The sequence below is a fragment of the Neopsephotus bourkii genome, unplaced genomic scaffold (genome assembly GCF_033783945.1).
Source record: "Neopsephotus bourkii isolate Nb327-2 ecotype Australia unplaced genomic scaffold, CSIRO-AGI_Nbou_v1 NB_318, whole genome shotgun sequence".
In the NCBI taxonomy this organism is placed as follows: Eukaryota; Metazoa; Chordata; class Aves; order Psittaciformes; family Psittacidae; genus Neopsephotus; species Neopsephotus bourkii.
Window position 1 is genome coordinate 3,230,424 of NW_026900826.1, and position 19,555 is coordinate 3,249,978.

The 19,555-nt window shown below is 42.3% G+C and overlaps 1 protein-coding gene across 2 annotated transcripts; it reads right to left on the minus strand.

Moving 5' to 3' along the window:
- Nucleotides 1-517: 517 nt before the first annotated feature.
- LYSMD2 (LysM domain containing 2) lies at nucleotides 518-18,433 on the minus strand. 2 transcript variants are annotated; one of them, XM_061347415.1, is made up of 3 exons: nucleotides 18,174-18,433; nucleotides 13,219-13,556; nucleotides 518-755 (listed from the first exon to the last, which is right to left on the minus strand). In XM_061347415.1, the coding sequence occupies exons 1-3, from the start codon at nucleotides 18,369-18,371 to the stop codon at nucleotides 662-664; spliced, it is 630 nt and encodes a 209-aa protein (XP_061203399.1). In that variant the 5' UTR covers nucleotides 18,372-18,433; the 3' UTR covers nucleotides 518-661. The 2 variants fall into 2 exon arrangements, with proteins under 2 accessions (XP_061203399.1, XP_061203400.1); XM_061347416.1 differs by lacking the exon at nucleotides 518-755 and adding an exon at nucleotides 6,865-7,633.
- Between the last annotated feature and the right edge of the window lie 1,122 nt (nucleotides 18,434-19,555).

Sequence of the window (19,555 nt, forward strand, 5' to 3'; positions counted from 1 at the left end):
GGATATAAACGCAATTCTGCATGGGAAGGGGAGTTTGCAACCAGGATGTTTGTAGGAATATGGACCCTGCTTTTCAGAAAGACATAACTTCAAGAACATCGCATCTCGGCATCTCTGTTCACTGCCTTGTGTTGAACAGTACTGCCTTAGAAATTTTCTTCTTTTGCATATATATATATATATATATGTTATTATTAGCCAAGAATCTGGTAACTCCCAAAGAATGAAAAAGGAAGACTAAAACGTCATCCTTATTCTTTCTCAGCTTACAGAGCTTCTGAAGAATGGTTATGAGATCTTTTATATTTAAGTGAATGGATAATTTTGTGTATGAAGATCTCATGAAGAAAGACTACAGGTGAAGTAGTTTTTAGGAAAGCAAATTTTAAACCAAATTGCAGAAGATCTACATCTGAGGCCCATTCCCTGCAGCAGTCATTTGTTTAAATGAGCTCTATTTCTGGTCTCTTAAGAGGTTCTTCATTGATCATTTGAGGTTATCCCTCCTCTATGTTCCTAGAAAATCTCACAATACCTCCAAGACTGATACAGACAAAAAATGTTAGCAGGTGCAGAGGTTGGTATCTGCTTGCAAAGGAAGGGAGATGCTGACTTACAGCATTGCCCACACAGCACCAAGTTCTGCAAATGTTGAATAATTTTATGTCATCTCCTTCATTTTCTCAGCACAGTTGGAGACTGGGGAAGGGATTTGAGCAATATTTCTTAGCCAACTGAAGTAAACTTTAGAACCCCTACAAAACATAATTATGAACTGAACATTATCAACAGAATATTATTGGTAACAAATACAAAATGAATGTGGTAGCAATAAGGTGTAACATATCTGTTTGAAAACTGATGATACATAAGCCAATTAATGCTTTCTAGCATACAAAAAGTACATCACTGCCTACTCATACATGTCCTGATATAGATCGGTAAATTGCAGGATTACTCACTCATGGCAATACCTTTTTTAACAAGAAAGGTTCATCAAAAAACGTAGTCAATGTAACCTTCATGTTGGACAAACAGGCCCTTAGAAACTCTAGAGAAAACTATGAAAAAAAAAATCCTGTTATTTTCAATCAGTGTAGCTGTCATCTAAACCATTTCTATTACTATTATTATTTGCTAACGTTCCTCAAGATCAGAATTTCTTCTTGTCCCTGTGGACCTCAGTTGTTTCCTGCAACTATTTGTGCTTTGGTTTCTGATGTGACAATCACACTGGAAAAGCGAACTGTTCCCCAAATTTGGGTTTATGAAAGAAATCGGGAGAAAGATAAGCTACCATAGACCAACGTAGACCTTTACATCTGGGGAAGTGGCACTGATCTAGGATTTGCACTCAAAAAAAAAAAAAAACCAAACAAAAAGGAGAAACTTTGCTTCTTCAATGGCTACTTAAAAAAAAAAAAAAACCAAAACCAAACAAACCGCACAACAAAACCCCAAACCAAACATCTTTGGCCTCTCAGGAGCCTCATTTTAATGGAAAGATGCCATCGGCTTGCAACTCCAGCATCACCTAGGGTACATACATAGACCAATCTGACCAGCCTGATGAGTAGCCGAGATCAGAGCAAGCCTTCTGTCAGACAAATAAGCAATCTCAACTGAGGTTCTTCAAACTAGATTCACCTCCCATCCTGCCCAAGCCCATTAAACTTGTTATTTGAATGCTTCAAATACTGGATTCATTGCTGGTACATCAAATGAACATCTATCAGCACATCACACCTTTCAGAACTAGGCAGTAAAAACACAGCCAGCCTGATGAATCACCCTCATTTCTAAAAGGCAATGACTTGCGCTGAATAAAATCAAACTGAGTGACGCAAGTTTCAGCCTGCGTTACAGATCAGTCCTTATTCTGAAGGGAACACTTGGAGCACATTAGCCCTGGACATCTGCTGCTAGTGTGCCAAGTACCTCATTAGTAAATCATATTCTGTCAGTGCTTTGCTTTTTCCTGGTGAAAAAGGTATTTTCAACACCTGCATATCTCTGGGTCTGAACAGAGAGAAATCAATTTCTACATTGTATCTCTACTGGATCCTTCAGAAATCCTTCACTCCCTAAATTATCACTGAAAATGTAACAATTATAATACATACGGAATTCATCTTTTACTCTTTTCTATTACAATACTGTTTCTGATACTCTATTAAACACTTGACTTCAAGCTACAGTTGTGTCCTGGTAGTTAATTTTCTTCATAGTAGCTGGTACATGGCTACATTTATGGATTTGTGTTGAGAACAGTGCTAGCAACCCAGGGGTGTTTCAGTTACTGCTGAGCAGTGCTTACAGTATCAAGGCCTTTCCTGCTTCTCACCCCACCAGTGAGTAGGCTGGGGATGCACAAGAAGCTGGGAGGGCACACAGCCAGGACAGCTGGCCCCAACTGATCCAAGGGATATTCCACACCATATGGTGTCATGCTCAGTATATAAAGCTGGGTAAAAAGGAGGAAGTGGGAGGATGTTTGGAGTGATGGTGATTGTCTTTCCAAGTAACCATTACATGTCATGATGCCTTTCCTGGAGATGGATGAAAACCTGCCTGCCCATGGGAAGTGGTGAATGACTTCCTTCTTTTAATTTGCTTGCCTGTGGCTTTTGCTCTAAGTGTTAAACTGTCTGTATCTCAACACAGAAGCTCTCACTTTTATCCCTTTGATCCTCTCCCCCATCCCACTGGGGAGGAGTGAGCAAGCAGCTAGGTGGTGCTTCGTTGCTGGTTGGGGTTAAACTATATTAGTACAAGGCTGCTTTTGTGCCTTAAAGAGAACACATGGTTTTTATCCACTGCCAGGTTTTTGAGGACACCCTGCACTATGGAGCAATAGGAGTACATCACAGTGTTTGCAGGAAACAGGGGGTGCCCATCTTCAAATATTAGATACAATTATAGCACCTGATGACTGAGCTAGCTGGATTTGTAAAAGGTTTAGTAGCCTCCAGCCACATTACAACTGAGTCCCAAATTAGAATTTTCTATCATCAGGTATGTCCCACATTTAATCTTAAAGCATTCTAGTCCAAGCCTGCCTAGGTTTTGGCTTTTCAAGCTTTGCCTGAAGAAATATGTAAAAACAAAGCTACAAAAACACAGGCTCCCCCCCACAGAACAACCCTAAACCATAGCATTTTATCTGTACTGTGTGCTTTGCTTCTCCCTGAGATTGCCCTGCTCCAACCCTAAACCACACCTTGCAGGACCAGTAGAAATAAATGAAGAATGAAGCTATAAGTATGGGGGGAATAAAAGTAGAGTGAGAAGCAACATATACAGGATAGCATATGAAAATACATAAACAGGAAAACTTACCTTCTTGAACAATAACATGATAATGCACATTAGATACCAAAACATTAGATATTTCAGAGCTTCAGGAATTCTTTTCTAAGAGTATGAAAACTCTGTCTTGTATTATTTTGGATACAGTCCAGGCGATTTCTAAGAACTACCTTCTCCCTATGATCAACTTTCCCCATGAGTAAGGAGACCAGGGTACCTGTGGAGAGGTACACGGGACCAGCCGCCCCCCACCAGGGTGCAGCCCAGCCCCAGGGGCTCCTACCAACAAAGGGGTATGAAGAGCTTCCAGACCCACATTAAAGTCATTCTCAAAAGTATCTTACCTATCCCTATACTTGCCATAAGAACTACAAAACACCACATCTACCTATCTATCCAAAGACCACAAACAAGTATTCATAAAACACCACAATGTGTAACTGCTCACGCACACTTGCTGTGGTTTAAACCCCGTCAGCCATAAATCAGCCGCACAGTGTCTCTCTCACTGCCGCCCCCTCCTGGAGGGATGGGAAGGAGAATCAAAAAAATGTAACTCTCATGGGTTGAGATAAGAACAGTTCAGTAACTAAGGTATAACACAAATCATTGCTGCTACCACCAATAATAATAATGATGAGGGGAATAACAAGGGAAGAGAACACAACACCTCACCACCCGCTGACGGATACCCAGCCTGACCAATACCTAGTCCAACCCCACAGCGAACCAGCCCTTCTGGGTAACTCCCAGTTACATCCTGGGCATGACATGCTGTGGTATGGAATATCTCTTTGGTCAGTTTGGGTCAGGTGTCCTATTTCCACTTCCTCCTGGCTTCCCCTCCTCCCTGGCAGAACATGAAGCTCAGAAAGTCCTTGGTCAGACTAAGTATTCTGACCAGCAACTAAAAACATTAAGATCATCCGTGCTGCTCCCAGGGCAGAAGTCAAAACCACAGCACTGCAACACCTACTAAGAAGAAGAAAAATGACTGCTACTACTGAACCCAGGAAAACACTGAAACAGACCACAGAGAACCCCACCTCAGACACGCTCAGGCTGCCACAGCTACTTTCCACTAAGGAGGCCCAGCCAGGCTAGGGGCTTTTGAAGGCCCAGCTGGGCGGAGGGCTAATCAGGCCCCACAGCCTGCTGGGAGGCCCCAGGACATAAAAAGCCACTGTTATGAGAGCAAGGGTTTCTACAGATCTTAGTAAGTCTTGAGGAGCTAAAGAACATGGAACAGAAGTGAAAGCTGAGTTTGTCTTGATATTGGGTCGGAGCGAGGAGCGGGCAAGGTAGGGCCTCATACAGGCAGCATTGTGGCGGCTTATAGTAGTCTCAAAACTCTTTTACTGTGGTAAAATGTTTGTGTGTAAGAGGTGAGTTAAGCATTTTGCTGGGTAATGTTTGAGGCTTTGTAGTTGATACTGGTGTGGTGGGGCTTACAGCAAGGAAGGGTGTCCTGGGCTGAAATCGGCTGCTATGGGGGAGAAAAGCTGCATGGTCATGGGCCTCTACCTAAATCTCTGGCCTGTTCAGGCTAGTATAGCTGCTGCTTCCTGCGTTTTTATGTAACTTAGTCAGGAAAATAAGTGTAAATGACATGAGTGATCTGTTGCTTGTCTTGAAGGTCCTCCAGCCCATAAGCACAGCAGTGTTCTCAAGAAGGATAGAGTGGAATGTTGCTCTGCCAGAAAGTGTGTTTGCTGTGTAATGAAACCTGTGCTCAGCAAAGCACCCTGGTCCTGTGTGTGCTGCACAGGTGTGGCTATTGCAATAGTAGGCCTCTGCTAGAAAAGTGGCTTTTTTTCTGTAGGGTTATAAAATATAACAGGGTTAGAAGCTGGGGTTGCCTTTAAAAGAGTGGTTTATTGTCTCTGGCAATGTCCCACTGATATTAATGGGCAACAATAGCAATTACTATTCTGTATGGAATAGATATAGTTCCCAGTTTAAGAAAGGTACAAGATTGAAAACTATTTCTCCAGTCTCTTAAAAAAATCAATGCTTTCTTTTATTCATTCTAAGCTTTCCCTGTTCTTGTTAATTTGTGTGCCACTGCAGACTTCTTCCTTAAGATCAAAAATTATCTGAATGAGCCTGCCAAGTCTGAGCTCCTGAAGGCTCCAGGGAAACACCAATTCCTGTCTAGCTTTGAGTTTTTACTCCTAGCTTTAGTAAATTAATGTAACTTTCTATATTGCTTCCATCTTAACATATTGCAGGAGGCTTTTTGCTTTGGAAGCAACAAACTAAATGAACTGGAACATAAAAACCAGCATCTGTCACAGTGGGGATACAGCAATTCTTTACTGACAAGAGTTTTGTGAAGGTTAATGAGTACTTGAGGAAAAACTGTAGGATGCTTACCAAGAAGATGCTAGTACATTAACTTGAGGGCAAAGAGTGAATACAGTCTGCCTTCTGTCTTCCTGAGCTTCAGGTGGGGTCCACCTGCAGATTTGAATACTGGCATCTCTTCTCAGGACACTGAAGTCTTACCGATGTGGCTCTTCTTAAGCATAATAAAGTTTTCTTGACTGCACAAGTAGATTGAATAGTTCTTACAGGCCTCGTTTAGGAGGGTGAGCTTTACAGTGAAGGGCATTATTTGCCCTGAAGTTAGCCACTGGGAGGAGTGGCTGACACACCAGAAGGCTGTGCTGCCATTCAGTGAGACCTGAATAGGCTGGAGAGTTGGGCGGGGAGAAACTTGATGAAATTCAGTAAGGGCAAGTGTAGAGTCCTGCATCTGGGGAAGAACAACCCCATGTACCAGTACAGGTTGGGGGTTGACCTGCTGGAAAGTAGTGAAGGGGAAAGGGACCTGGGGGTCCTGGTGGATAGGAGGATGACCATGAGCCAGCAATGTGCCTTTGTGGCCAAGAAGGCCAATGGCATCCTAGGGTGTATTAGAAAGGGTGTGGTTAGTAGGTCAAGAGAGGTTCTCCTCCCCCTCTACTCTGCCTTGGTGAGGCCGCATCTGGAATATTGCATCCAGTTCTGGGCCCCTCAGTTCAAGAAGGACAGGGAATTGCTTGAAAGAGTCCAGCGCAGAGCCACAAAGATGATTAAGGGAGTGGAACATCTCCCTTATGAGGAGAGGCTGAGGGAGCTGGGTCTCTTTAGCTTGGAGGAGACTGAGGGGTGACCTCATCAATGTTTACAAATATGTAAAGGGTGAGTGTCAGGATGATGGAGCTAGGGTTTTTTCAGTGATGTCCAGTGATAGAACAAGGGGCAATAGGTGTAAACTGGAGCATAGGAGGTTCCATGTGAACATCAGGAAAAACTACTTTACTGTGAGAGTGACAGAGCACTGGAACAGGTTGCCCAGGGGGGTTGTGGAGTCTCCCACATTGGAGATATTCAAGGCCCGCCTGGACAAGTTCCTGTGTGATGTACTCTAGGTTACCCTGCTCTTGCAGGGGGGTTGGACTAGATGATCTTCTGAGGTCCCTTCCAACCCTTGGGATTCTGTGATTTAATAGCTCATATGACAAATTATTCTTCACCAAAACCAGACTGACTTCATTATCAACAGACAAATCAGTATTTCTGTATTTATTAAATTAAAACCACACAAAATATAACTGCACACAAGAACACACATCTTGTATTCCAATGCCATATCTCACAAAGAAAAACCTTTCTGGAGCTCTTCCCTTTTATTAGCAGAAATCCAATTTGCAAACAGCTGTTTAACCATGAAGGCTTTAACTACTCATGACAAGTTGAACTCCCCTTTGTAGGAATACATCACAACCACACACAGAGACACACACAAAATTCGGAGGCAAGTTCTGCAGCCCTGAAGTAAACAAAACTTCCACAACAAACTTGCCTGTATTTGCAGAATAAGTCAATTTCTACTACTTCCATAGTTTGTCACTTACAAGCAAACTTATTCAATATTTTTTAAATACTTAAATTTCACTTTAACAAGTATTTACAAAATCTTTACTGAAGATCAACATCCTGCATAAAGGTGACCTCAAGGATATATTGTTGCTACCATGCTACAGTTTTCACAGAAGGGGTATAAAGGCCATTGCTAATTTTGGAAGGCTTAAACTCTTTGTTGATATAGCATAAGGACGTTAACCTATGGAAGGCAGAAGAGGTCATAATTTCAGTGCAATTACCCATTCATGATTTAAGTACATCAAGATGATGAGTCCAAAAGACTTGGGTTTTGAACTATTGACCATTTAGTTCTTTAAGAACTGATTTCATGGAAAGTTTTCAGGCCATCACATCTGTCTTCTACTGATGATATGAAGAAGTTGCATAGGGGCCTTCCTCATTCTCCTCCTCTCTAAAAAGAAAACGATCATAGTCATCAGATCAGGAATATACCATGAACAGTGTAACTGTAATGCAAATACAGATAACCAGCTTCCCTAATGGATCAAAATAGGTCAGAGTGGCTTTGCTTAACCAGTATGCTATTTGCAGTGTATTACTGTTCCTTAGGCACCCCTGGAGTTCTTGTTTCAGGAGCAGAATGCTGAAAATTAAAGCTGTGTAAGTTCAACAACTTTGGAATGCGCTTAGACTCTAATGAACCGACACTACAAAGCTAAATCAATAAGAATTCCTGTAAAGGATAACAAAGTGCTGGACTTCAGAGTACTGTTGCTTTCTTAGCTTAGTTGTAGGCATGTTTCAGCCTTTTGAACGGCAGGGGGTACAGATGGACCCAATGAAGCAAGAACAGGAGCAGTCCATTTTAGTTGTAGCTGGATGTGTGCCTTGATGCTGCAAGGATATTCCTTGAGGTTGGGCTTCTTGATATATATACTTCCTGTGCATTAATGTTGAGAATGATAACTTGGATTTTCTTCAGAGAAAAAAAGCTGCCCCCAAGTGCTTCTGTTAATGCAATGACTGCATAAACCAAAGTAGTGTTGCTATTAGAAAAGATCCTCTGGAAAAATCATCTGCCTACTGCTTACTTGACAATATTGCCTCTTAAAGTGGTTATGTAAACCTAGTGCTGTGCAGCATCCAGTACTAATTCAAGCACGCTACGGTCTCCAAAGATCACTTTCTACTACTGTAGCTTCAAAATTATGTTCCTGAGAGCCTATTCTTAAAGCTGCTGCCAATTTTAGTGTTTTGGTGAGAACAACGACTTAAACAGTTGCCACACTATGCCTTTCAAAGGATTTCCAGTCACTTTTAATACTCTATGTGCCTCCATACAAAAGTGCAGTTATTGAAATAGTCTAGTAATAAGGTAAAAACCTGCATATTTCAACAGTATTCCAAACCCCAATAATTCAGACTTTTCCCTATAACTTCTAACATGATTATTTATCTACAATTTAAATTTTCTATAACCTCCCCTGAATAGAATCTTGGGAAAGAATACTAGAAACTAAGCAAGCAGCTGTGTAACTTGCGCTCATTTTCCCAGCCCTTCCCTGTTCTTGGCTAGTCCAGCAAAACTACCTTCTGAAGCCAAAGGCATGCTTTTGCCTTGAAACAATCTTGTAACAAAAAAAGGGGGTGGAGGATATTGGATGAAACTGGTTGTTACTGCAGGGTTGTGTGGTTACAGTAGTACTGAGCATGGGTTTTAGCTTTTCTTACAAATACTACATGATTACATTAGTGATGCTACAGACCCAGTACCAAGCATGATTCTTAAGATACAGATCTGTGTATGTTTAACTAGCATCCTTATGTCATCAAGTCTGCATTCAAAACTACTGTGGAACACTACAGTTTGCAGATGCTGTTCGTAATACCTGGCATGACAGTAAAGTAAGGAAACAAACAATTCGTGCCTGGTTGAATGAGCACTACAGCACTTGGGTATAAACTGTCTCAAGACAACACATTTTAAAACTTACGTTTTTAGAATTAAAGCCTATCAACATACCAAGCTTGTAAGACTGGGCTGCAGGCCTGTAAAAGACAACCACAGCCACTTGGCTGAAGCTGAAAATTTCAGAAAGTATATTCTGAAGCTAAGAGATAAACCCTCCTGGGGCAATGGGCTTCTGGACATGTGTCCAGTACTCCCTCCTGGGGCAATGGGCTTCTGGACATGTGTCCAGAACACAGCTGTAAATACCAAACTCCTGCTAGTGTGTGAGGACAGAGGAGAACTTTTGTATTTTCAGAGGTTATCCTGTCCAGTAGGGAAGAAACTTACCTTTCCATGCTGTACACTGAAAATTATTTTGTAGTTCTTAGTTTGTTATATCTGCCCTTTTAAGAGAATAAAATGTGTCAGTGTTACCACAAAAAGGCCTCCCTTTTAATCAGTCTGCCAGAATTGGCCTTTCAGGCTTTCTTCTTGAAAGCCTTAATATAGCAATAACATCCATCATGACATAGCAACAGCCTAACACTGGACTGGAATTAGTGCAGTTGATTATGGTGGATAATAGGGATGAATATGGAGAACTGAATTACTGAAGTAGTGATGTTGTATTAGCAGGTCTACAGACATCAAAGTAATAAAACAGCTAATCTGCGTTTGTTTCCACTTCCCTTAAGAAATGCACTTGGACTCTGAGCTCCTGGCAATTGTCAGTAGGGGGCAGATCACTGACACTTGGGTTGCAGCTGCTTTTTGGGATCTCTTTATGTGGCAGGAAGTAAAAAACATGTAGTAGGTTTCTTATGCTTGAACCTAAGTAAAGCAGTGACTGGCTGTAACGTACAAAGTAAGCTTCTGACCAACGCTAAGGCATGCTGTAGTTGTCAGTAAGGGCTGGAAAGAACAGCTTGTGACTTCTACCCCAGGCTGCAGTACTAGGCTGTGACAAAGTCTACAACACGTTCCTGGCCATTACCTTGGCTTGGAGTAAATATTGCTACTGTGTACCTTCAGAACTGTACAGAGCAAGTACATCTCTGTTCTCATGGCTTAACAAGCAGCCAAGACTTAAATGAAATAAAATTACATAGTAGTAGCTGTAGCCCCTGGCCCACAAGCACCAATATGGCAGTGTGTGTATGTTTAATGACCAAATAATTTTATTCACTTCTAAGATGTTTAAAATAGCAAAGTGGTAAGTCACTGCAACATTCTCCTTCAGGCAAAGTGAAAGGAACAGCAGAGCATTACAATCTTTTGTAGTGCTGTCTCCTCCTGTTTGTTGTTGCTGCTTTGCCTGTAGGTTACAGGAGCTGAAACACATCTATTGCATGCTTTTGTATGTATCAGGCCATAAAAAATGCTAATAACCTCTAAGATTTACTGCATCTGAGTGGACAATCAAACTTGAATTCTTGCTTGAATGCTTCTAGAATCCACAATTAAACAGGGCAGCAATCTGAGTTTATGAGTTAAAAGCTTTTGAAAGCCTGAAAGGATTCTCTACAGCCTCCTTTGATCTATCTGCTTTCTTAGCTGATGGCCAATGATGGTGAAAAAAATACTAGGCAAATTAAACTCAATTAGTTAATCAGTTTCAAATTCTTTGATACCCTACTCTTTCCCAGAGTCAGGTCAAGGAACTGAGAAGGTGACAGTACATGGTTCTGTTTGCATGCTGAATGTCAGTTATATGGGCTTGTACAGCCAACAGAAGTTAGAGTGGCTCTACTCCATTAAAAGGTTTTCAAAATGAGACTGAAAGGCAACTGCAGAAATATGTGACCTGTCCCAGAAGCACAGTGTATGGCCCCAGTGTTCTAGTTTACCCCACTTAAGGACTTCTTAAAAGAACTTGCATTAGACCACTCTACAAGGAGAAAACATTTACATTCACTTCCTGACAGACTATAAGGGGGTGGATGCCATTGGAGAAAATAAGCCAAGGATAACTTTTGTGAGCCAAGACTGAAAGCTGAAGATGGTGAGGTCGAATGTGACATTATGAGAACCCTGAGACATAAAGGAGGCTCTTCTCTTTAGAATCTCTGGGTAACATCCTGCTCAGCAGACAGCCTGCAGCTCTGTACTTTGTGCTTCTTGTAGCATCATGACCAATAAAAATCTGTGCTCCATGCATAATTAACATAATTACCTGCTAAATCTGAACAGGAGGTGGAAAAGTAACTTATCCTCCTGTATCCATCACTCCTTGGGAGGAAATTTAATACCAGGCTCTCACTTCCCAGGTTGTAATTTGAGCAATATAGGAAATGGATATTAGTTGTAGCAGAGTACTAACTGTGTGGTGTCACTCTCTGTATTGGCTCTGCTCATGGTGCAGCAAGGCCTAAGTGAATTTTCTTCTGTAAATTAGTATGTTCGTTTGAAGGGATGTTAAAATAATTGCCTTCCTCCAGCAGGGACTGCTGGGTCAACACCTACTCTAATGTGTTAGATACATGTCTAATGATCCGAGAGTCAGCAGCAGCACATTTTGATAGATAATCTATATTGTTTCAAATACAGCAATGCAACTGAATGAGTTTGAATAGAGAAGGATCTGAGTTCCAAAAACTGTTTTTCCTATTTAATGTAATCAGTTTGAAAGAAAATAATTGCATATTAACAAGATGTGAAAGTGTTCCAGCCTGCCCTTATTAGACTAATTCCAAACCAGTGTCCTTCTGGCTTTGGAGAGCTGTATGTGGACTGCAATAGGTAATGAATTGCCTTAAGCTGTCTTACAGAATATTTCTCCAAAGAAACCTTGTCCAATTGCTAAATGCAATATACTGCTCCCCTCAGTTTTTTCACTACTGAATTAAGTTTTTAAGTTGCTGAAATAACCCCTTCACTTGTTAAATTATGGGACTCAAGATTAATTCCTGAGAACTTACTTTCTTTTTAACATTAAAAGCATGTTGGTACACTCAAAATCAGTATGTGAAGTGAACCAGGATGATGGAAGAAGTTTTGCATTAAACAAATTTGCAAAAGTGAAGTACATAATGCACATCTCTCCAGCTCTTGAGTAAGAGAAATGATACCAGTCCCCTGCAGTCGTACGTTTTTGTCATAGAATCACTGAATGGTTTGGGTTGGAAGGAACCTTAGAGCTTATCCAGGCACCTTCCACTAGACCAGGTTGCTCAAAGCCCTGTCCAACCTGGCCTTGAATACTGTGAGGAATAGGGCAAACACAACTTCTCTGTGGGCCAGTGTCTTGCCACCCTCATAATAAAGAATTTTTTCCTACTGTCTAATCTAAATATTCCCTCTTTCAGTTTAAAACCATTTCCCCCTTGAGAGAGGCCACCTTGGCATCACCCACTAAGAGGAAATTTCTGCAGAGAATACACAGGCAGACAACCAGCCCAAGAGACAGAGGATATCTGTCCCAAGGACATGGGAAAACAAACACTACTGAAGTTCATTCTTGCCCGAAGTCTTTCTGTACTCTCCACGAGGTGTCTACACATGTGAGGGGATAATCACTGTGGCAGAAAGGTCAACAAATACCGCTTTTAATGAGTCAAGTGTACGGGAGCTCCTTGCTGTAGAAGAAATATTGAAGAAAAGTCTACATAGGTGGATCCACAAAGGGAGGGAATGCATAGGCAAAGGAGATAGCTTAGCTGAGACTGTAACATGAAGAACAGCTACACAATTATAAGGCAGTTGGGACAGAAAAAATGTCATCATGCCTTGCTGCAGGATAATCAGTTTCAACACAGGCCTTGGCCTGAGTATTTACCGAAAATTACTGGTTTGCTTAAATACCTGCATTGCAAGGTATCTTGGGAGAATACTAACCTTCTAGCTTTCATGGAATATTATTGCTATTCTATAAACATGTGTTATAAGGAAGCCTTTATAACTGCCAGATCAAGGCATCTGCTAATAGTGTGCTCTGAATTTATCCGGTGCATGGTAATAGCATAGACTCGCTGTTGACAAACTAAAACTACAAATGCTGTCTTGAGAGATCCACAAAGAGGGTCCAGCTCAGACTAAAAAACCTTTTGAATGAGATTAAGAAGCTTAATACTACAATTCACATTTACCTGACATTGTCATCTTTTAGTTTCCTGGCTGCTTGTTTGGATAACTTAATCTGCAAGTCCAGTCTCTGTAGGAAATCTTTGGCAGATAGTTCTTCTGGTGCAGTGGGCTGATTGTCAGGCTCTTGAGGACTGGGAGAAGAACTACTATCTTCCTGAACTGTCATTAGTCCTTCGTCATAAGAAGGGGAGCTGGCAACAGTTTCATTCTCAGGAGACTCCAATGAGTTAAGTCCATTGAACAGTAATGGTTTCTCTGATATAACAGGAATATTCAGAGTTTTTCGCAGAAATATACAGTCATTAGTGAACAGTTTATTTGCCCTCTTTATTTGTTCCATCTGAAAAAGATAAGAAAAAGAAGTTATTAGGTTTTGACGAAGTATAAAGTACTAACCTTCCAAAGCAAACAGTAACCTTTAGCTACAATAAATCTATACTTTCTTTGCAGGAGCAGTGGCTTCAGTTAGTATCTTCTTGCATTCAAAATGACTTCATATTGCATGTTCTGGTTTATGGTAATTTAATACCCCAGCTTCTTCCTTTTATGTAGACTCCAAAATATTGCACTTTAAAGTCTTGTGCTACCTACAGATCCTTTTCTTGAACAGTCTTCCATCTCTGTACAGGCTCACATGAACAACTTGCCAAAGAATAAAATTCTACTGCAAAAGTGCTGCTAATTTGTATTTATATTAGAGTAAGGCTCAGAACTGTTAATAGCTGCTCTAGGTGAGCCCTCTGGTAAAAAGCATGCATAATACAGACAAGTTACCTTGAATGTTTGAGGACATACTAGTTTTGAACAAGTCTTGAATACAAGCCTAGTATTCCCTCCCCCACCCCCAGCTGATGTGAGGAAGACTTCATATCAAGTCCTGATGGTAAGTCAGGGAAAAGCATGGGAGTCTCAAACACTTTGTAATGCAGCTGCACAGAGTAGTGACTGCATTTGTTCAGTAAAGTGCATGTACAGCATGATTAACAGCAGCCTCGTTTGTAATAATGCATGGTAACAGCCACCACGTAACTGTTAAACTTTGCAGCTTTTACCCAAAAGTACTACCTATAACCTACTGATCAGCACAAACTATCTCATGACAGAAGCAAGAAGATTTCATGTTTCTCAACATACTAATGCATAAAGCCCCACTTGTTCTATACTTAACCTGAGAAGCTATTATAAATTCCATTGCTTTACAGGCAAATAAAAGCTCCCAGTAAATGTTTATATTATTTCACTACTAAGAACGTTGTTTAAGTTCTTGTTCATCAAAATTTCCCTTCCAGAGTTTAACTTCCTATTTTTCAAGTGCAAGCTTTAAAAAAGCACAGAAATCAGTATCTGTTATGTGACTTTAAGCTTTATTTGTAACCTGAACTCATTATTTCATTAGGAAAAATCCTAAGTGACATTATTAGATAACTGGGTTAGCATGCCTGTGTGCTGGTTAGCACATACTAACACAGGAAGCTGTCTAAAACCGAGGGGAAGCAGTGGAAATGTTAGTTTTTCTCCTCTGCAGATGTCAGACTGTGTGGCAAACTTACAGAATTGCAAACAACTACTGTATGCAATGTAGACCTGTACTGTATGACTTGTAAGAGTATCTGCTGCAGTGCTATTATGGATCTGGTGTCATATATGGATGCATCTGCTTGCATCCTGAAAGCCTGATGAAATCTTTCTCCCTAAAAATAAATAGGAGATTCTCTCTATAAGGGCTAGGTATATGGGCAAGTAGTGGAAACAGTGCAGTAAATTTTACCAGTAAGCTATTTCTACTCATTACATATCCAATAAATGGTGTTCTCTACTTACAGACAACCCCAACTTGTTGATGCAGATGACTAAATGATGAAATTATTAGATTGAGTCATTCCTTTTAAAAAGTGGGTAACATCCAGAGCCAGACAGTAAGTTATTACCAGTAAGAGAAGCTTAATACTACTCCAGCTCCTGAAACTATTTTAGTTAGCCTTATACAGACCAGGGTACAAGTTCTTTCCCAGGCTGAAGACCATATGAAAGGCAGAAAAGAAGCTTCACTTGACTTAGTAATGAGACCTATAATGGCCATCTGATGCTAGTGTAAATGTCAATTGTCGAAACTCAAAGTTGTCTGTCTTGATGGGTATCAAAAATGTTTGAAAGCTAACAGAAGCTTTTCTCTAAAAACACAACATGAACGCTGAAAACTAAGATCTCTACTACCAGGGAGTTGGAAAGTGATGCTTCAGTAGCTAATAAATAATGCACTATACTGCTATTCTCTATCCTGCTTCACTGTAACTCTACCTCCGATTATTTCTTTCTGAAATACCTCTTAAATATTACCTTCTGGCATTTGGAAGACCATGTACCTGTGCACTTTGTAATAATGAAATGGGAAGCACTTGGTTCTAAAAAGAACATCCCTCAGCCTTGATTAGGTTACTTGGTATGTGTAGTACATACTCCTACAACTCAATTTGACTCCACATGTTCATAGATGTATGGAAAGCAAGGTTTAACAATAGTGGTTTTAGTGTTAGGACAACTGAGCTCATTTGATAGCTACAGATCTATAATTGTGAAATCATATGCTAAAGCCTTTGCTCTCAAAACTGAGGCTGCACTAATGCATAAAATGGTGCTCCTTCTACTGACAATGAAACATATGTCCTTTTTCTTCTAAAAAAGGGATACCTTTTGTATGATGGAAAACAGCACTCCAACTGAACAATAAATAATATTAATTCCCAGTGTAAACTTACCCAACAGTATTCAAAGGAAGATCTAATGAACACAAGCCATATAGGAATAATAGACAATATTTAGGGAAGAGAGGTGAAAAGCAGAGGATGAGGCCAGAGTACACTGATCTCTCTCCACAACATGCTCGGGTTTTCCGTTTTAAACTGCCTGTGCTGTGTCATGCTAAGGCAGGCACTGGACAGGATGTTTCTTGCTACAAACTAATTCCCATTGAGGAAAACCACAGGGGAAAACTTCTAAGAACACTAATACTGAAGGCAATGGCAGCTAAAGATAATGCTGATGTTTCCATTACAGCAACTCTCACTTCTAGCCAAGTATATCGGATGCAGGAAGCAAATGTAATGAGTCTTTAGAAGAAGTCAATCCTTGTCAATGCGTGAACACACAAGATTCTTCATTTTGCTAAAAGCAAACGTGTTTGCGTATATTCTTACCCCAGGCCGAAACACTATGGCCAATTTCAGCTAATCTCACATTGCTCTTGGCTAAACAGACATGAACTGCCCCTTTCTCAATAAGTTTATAATGATGCAGCTCTAGTTTCTTAATCAGAATACTAGGAACATTAAAACAAATGATTAAAAAAATGCTTTTGTAGTTTAAATGCAACATTAGCACAGCAAAAACTTACTAAACTTACACTGTGAACAAAGTTTATAGTACTTTTTCAGACTACAGGTTTGATCCACAACTTCACTTTAGCAGAAAAAGAGTTGTAAAGTGTTTAGAAACGCCTTTTTATTTCCTAGAAAATAACTATTTTAGTAACCCGATTACATTTTGACTTATTGCAGTGAGCAGATACACTTCTGACTAGAGAATGATATAGATAAAATAATTTAGGCCAGGGACTTTGTTCATTATGGAAAGCACTGCCAAAACCAAAACTTCAAACAAGTCCAGGGAGCAGCTCAGGTCACTTTGCTTTGCCACCATAGATAGCAAAACTTTGTTTTAATGTGGACCAGTGTAAATCCGAAATGCCAGTAATCCTGTTGCCAACAAGACTTGGTCAAAAGTGACTTAATCTTTAAATGAAGAGAAATAATTTTAACCCTTTTCTCAACACAGGCTGAATGCTCTTGGACTTCCTGGAAGGCTTTAGTAGATCTTGCACAACCAGAGAAGGAAAAGAAACCTATTTCAGTTTGAACCTATTAATTCAGGGCTGCACTTTACCTTTTCCAGAAGGAGCACAACCGGAATGTTGACTGTGACCATCATCATACTGTTAAATAGCTTATCAGCTGCTTGGTGCCAAGTGACTTTGCATGTTGGGACTATCAGGGCTGTGTATAGGTAGGTCAGGTGGTGTTCACTGGGCCCCAAATAAGCTGGAATGAAGGGAGGGTATGTGAGTTCTGTTCTGTGGGAAAAGGTAGTGTTGGGTTAGGCTGGCTGACACTGTTGGCCCTGCATGTCTCAGGCTGGCATATGCCTTTCAATGTTTTCCACAGAAGGAAACTTTTCTTCTTTATAGGAAGAGAGCAGAGAAGCAGTGACACTTTCAAATTAGTTGTAAGTCACATCTAGGCTGGTAGACAGCAGATGACAATGGGAGAATTTTTAGCCCTGAAGCTACTGGAAGAAATTCTTTATTCTTGTCACAGACTGTATGTGTCAATCTCAACATAATGATTCTTTTCGAGAGAAGTTTACACTGCTTTCTTTCTCATCTGAAGTGAGTGTATTAGTGAATTGCTATGTGAACACAGGTTGACTCAGTGGGAGCAAGGGCATCTCGGTTCCCTAGGGCACACCAGCCAGTCCTGTGGACTCAGTGCTTGAAATCACAAGCCCATGCTGGAAAGGGCCCCATGCCCTGCCTTGGGCAGTGTGAGTGTCGGCCATTGACCATGAGAGATGGGTGCTGTCCCTTCCAGGCAAGTCATAAGATCCAGATGTCAGCATTTTAAATAGTGAAACTAAACCTAGCACTGTATCCACGGTAAGAACTGAACTGTCTGCCCGCTGTGATAGGAAACGCTCTATGGGAAAACTTCATACTGTAATCCCTCGGCTGTTTTCTACTTCCAGTGTCTCTTCCCCTTTAGTTCCGTTACTTTCTGGGCCGAATAACTGTGTGCCGCTGTTACGAGAGCCAGCTGCCGCTACCGGCGCTGCAGCCCCCGGGGTTGAGCCCCTCCCGGCTCGCCCCGCCGCCCTCCTGGCTCCGCGGGCTGGCAGCTCGCCTTACCGTGACGCCGTACTTGAGGGCGATGCCCTGCAGCGTGTCGCCGGCGCTGAGCCGGTGCTCCACGTAGCGCTCGGCCAGCGGCGCCGCCACGCTTGCCGTGCTGCCGTAGGAGCGGGCCTTGGTGCGGGCCAGCCGCTGCGACAGCTCGGCCTCCGACTCCGGCCCGCCCGGCGGCTCCTCCCGCAGCGAATCGGCCATGCTCCTGCCGCGCCTCAGCAACCGCGGCTCCGCGCCGGCTCCGCTATCCTAGGCATGGCGCAACTGCCGACACGGCGGAGGTGTTGGATCGGCTCGCGGCCGCCGGCAGCCGGAGAAGCGCATGCGCGGGGGCAGCGCGCATGTCCCCGGCGGCCCGGCCCGCGTCTGCGCAGTGGCGGTGCGTGAGCGGGGTCGCGGTTCACGGGCGGAGAGGGAGGCGGTCGGCGGGTGTGCGCGCGTTTAACACGTTCCTCGCATTGGGACGAGCCCTCCCTGCAGGCACTCAGCCCCTTCCCTCATGTGCGTCACAGCCGGGGCCGGAGGTCCTTGCTGTGGGGCTTGGAGCACAGCATGGGAAGGCCGCAAACGTGGGAGTGTTGCACAGAGACTTAACTGATTGTTTGCCAAGAGAGCGATGCGGGTCGCAGAAGCACAGACTGGTTTGGGTTGGAAAGGACCTTAAAGCTCATCCAGTTCCAACCACCTGCCGCGGGCAGGGACACCTTCCATTAGAGCAGGTTGTCCCAACACCTGTCCAACCTGGCCTTGAACACTGCCAGGGATGGGGCACCCACAGCTGCTTTGGGCACTCTGCCAGCGCCTCAGCACCCTCACAGAGAAGAACTTCTTCCTTATGTCTGATCTATATCTCCCGTTTTTCAGTTCAAAACCGTTCCCCCTTGTCCTATCACTACATGCCTTTCTAAAAAGTCCTTTTCCAGTTTTTCTGTAGGTCTTATTTAGGTACTGGGAGATAAGGTCCCCGCAGAGCCTTCTCAAGCCCAGCTCTCTCAGCTCATCTCTGTCGGAGAGGTGCTCCAGCCTTCTAAGCATCTTTGTGGTCCTCCTCTGGACATGCTCAAGCATATCCACATGTTTTGTCCTGGGGGCCCTAGAGCTGTATGCAGTACTGAAGGGGTGTGTGTGTGATGAGAACAAGGTAGAGGGGGAGAATCCCCCCCTCGACTGCTGGCTATGGGTTTTTTGATGCAGCCTGGGGCATGGTTGGTATCTGAGCTGCGAGCACACACTGCTAGTTCACGGTGAGCTTCTCATCAACCAACACCAACAAGTCCTTCTCCTCAGGGCTGCTGGGTGCCCTAGTGCTCAGTCCCAAAACCTGTATCAGCCTAGTAGAAACTTACAATTCCTCTTTTACGGGTTACAAAGAATACTGTTGGCTA

Bases quoted from the DNA above. Each gene is read 5' to 3' on its own strand.
- LYSMD2 (XM_061347415.1), bottom strand. From the start codon at position 18,371: ATGGCCGATTCGCTGCGGGAGGAGCCGCCGGGCGGGCCGGAGTCGGAG. The intron at 13,557-18,173 runs GTAAGGCGAGCT...TATCTTTTTCAG, and splicing joins CCCTCAAGTACGGCGTCACG to ATGGAACAAATAAAGAGGGC. The intron at 756-13,218 runs GTAAATGTGAAT...TATGTTTTGTAG, and splicing joins CTAAAAGATGACAATGTCAG to GGGTTCTAAAGTTTACTTCA.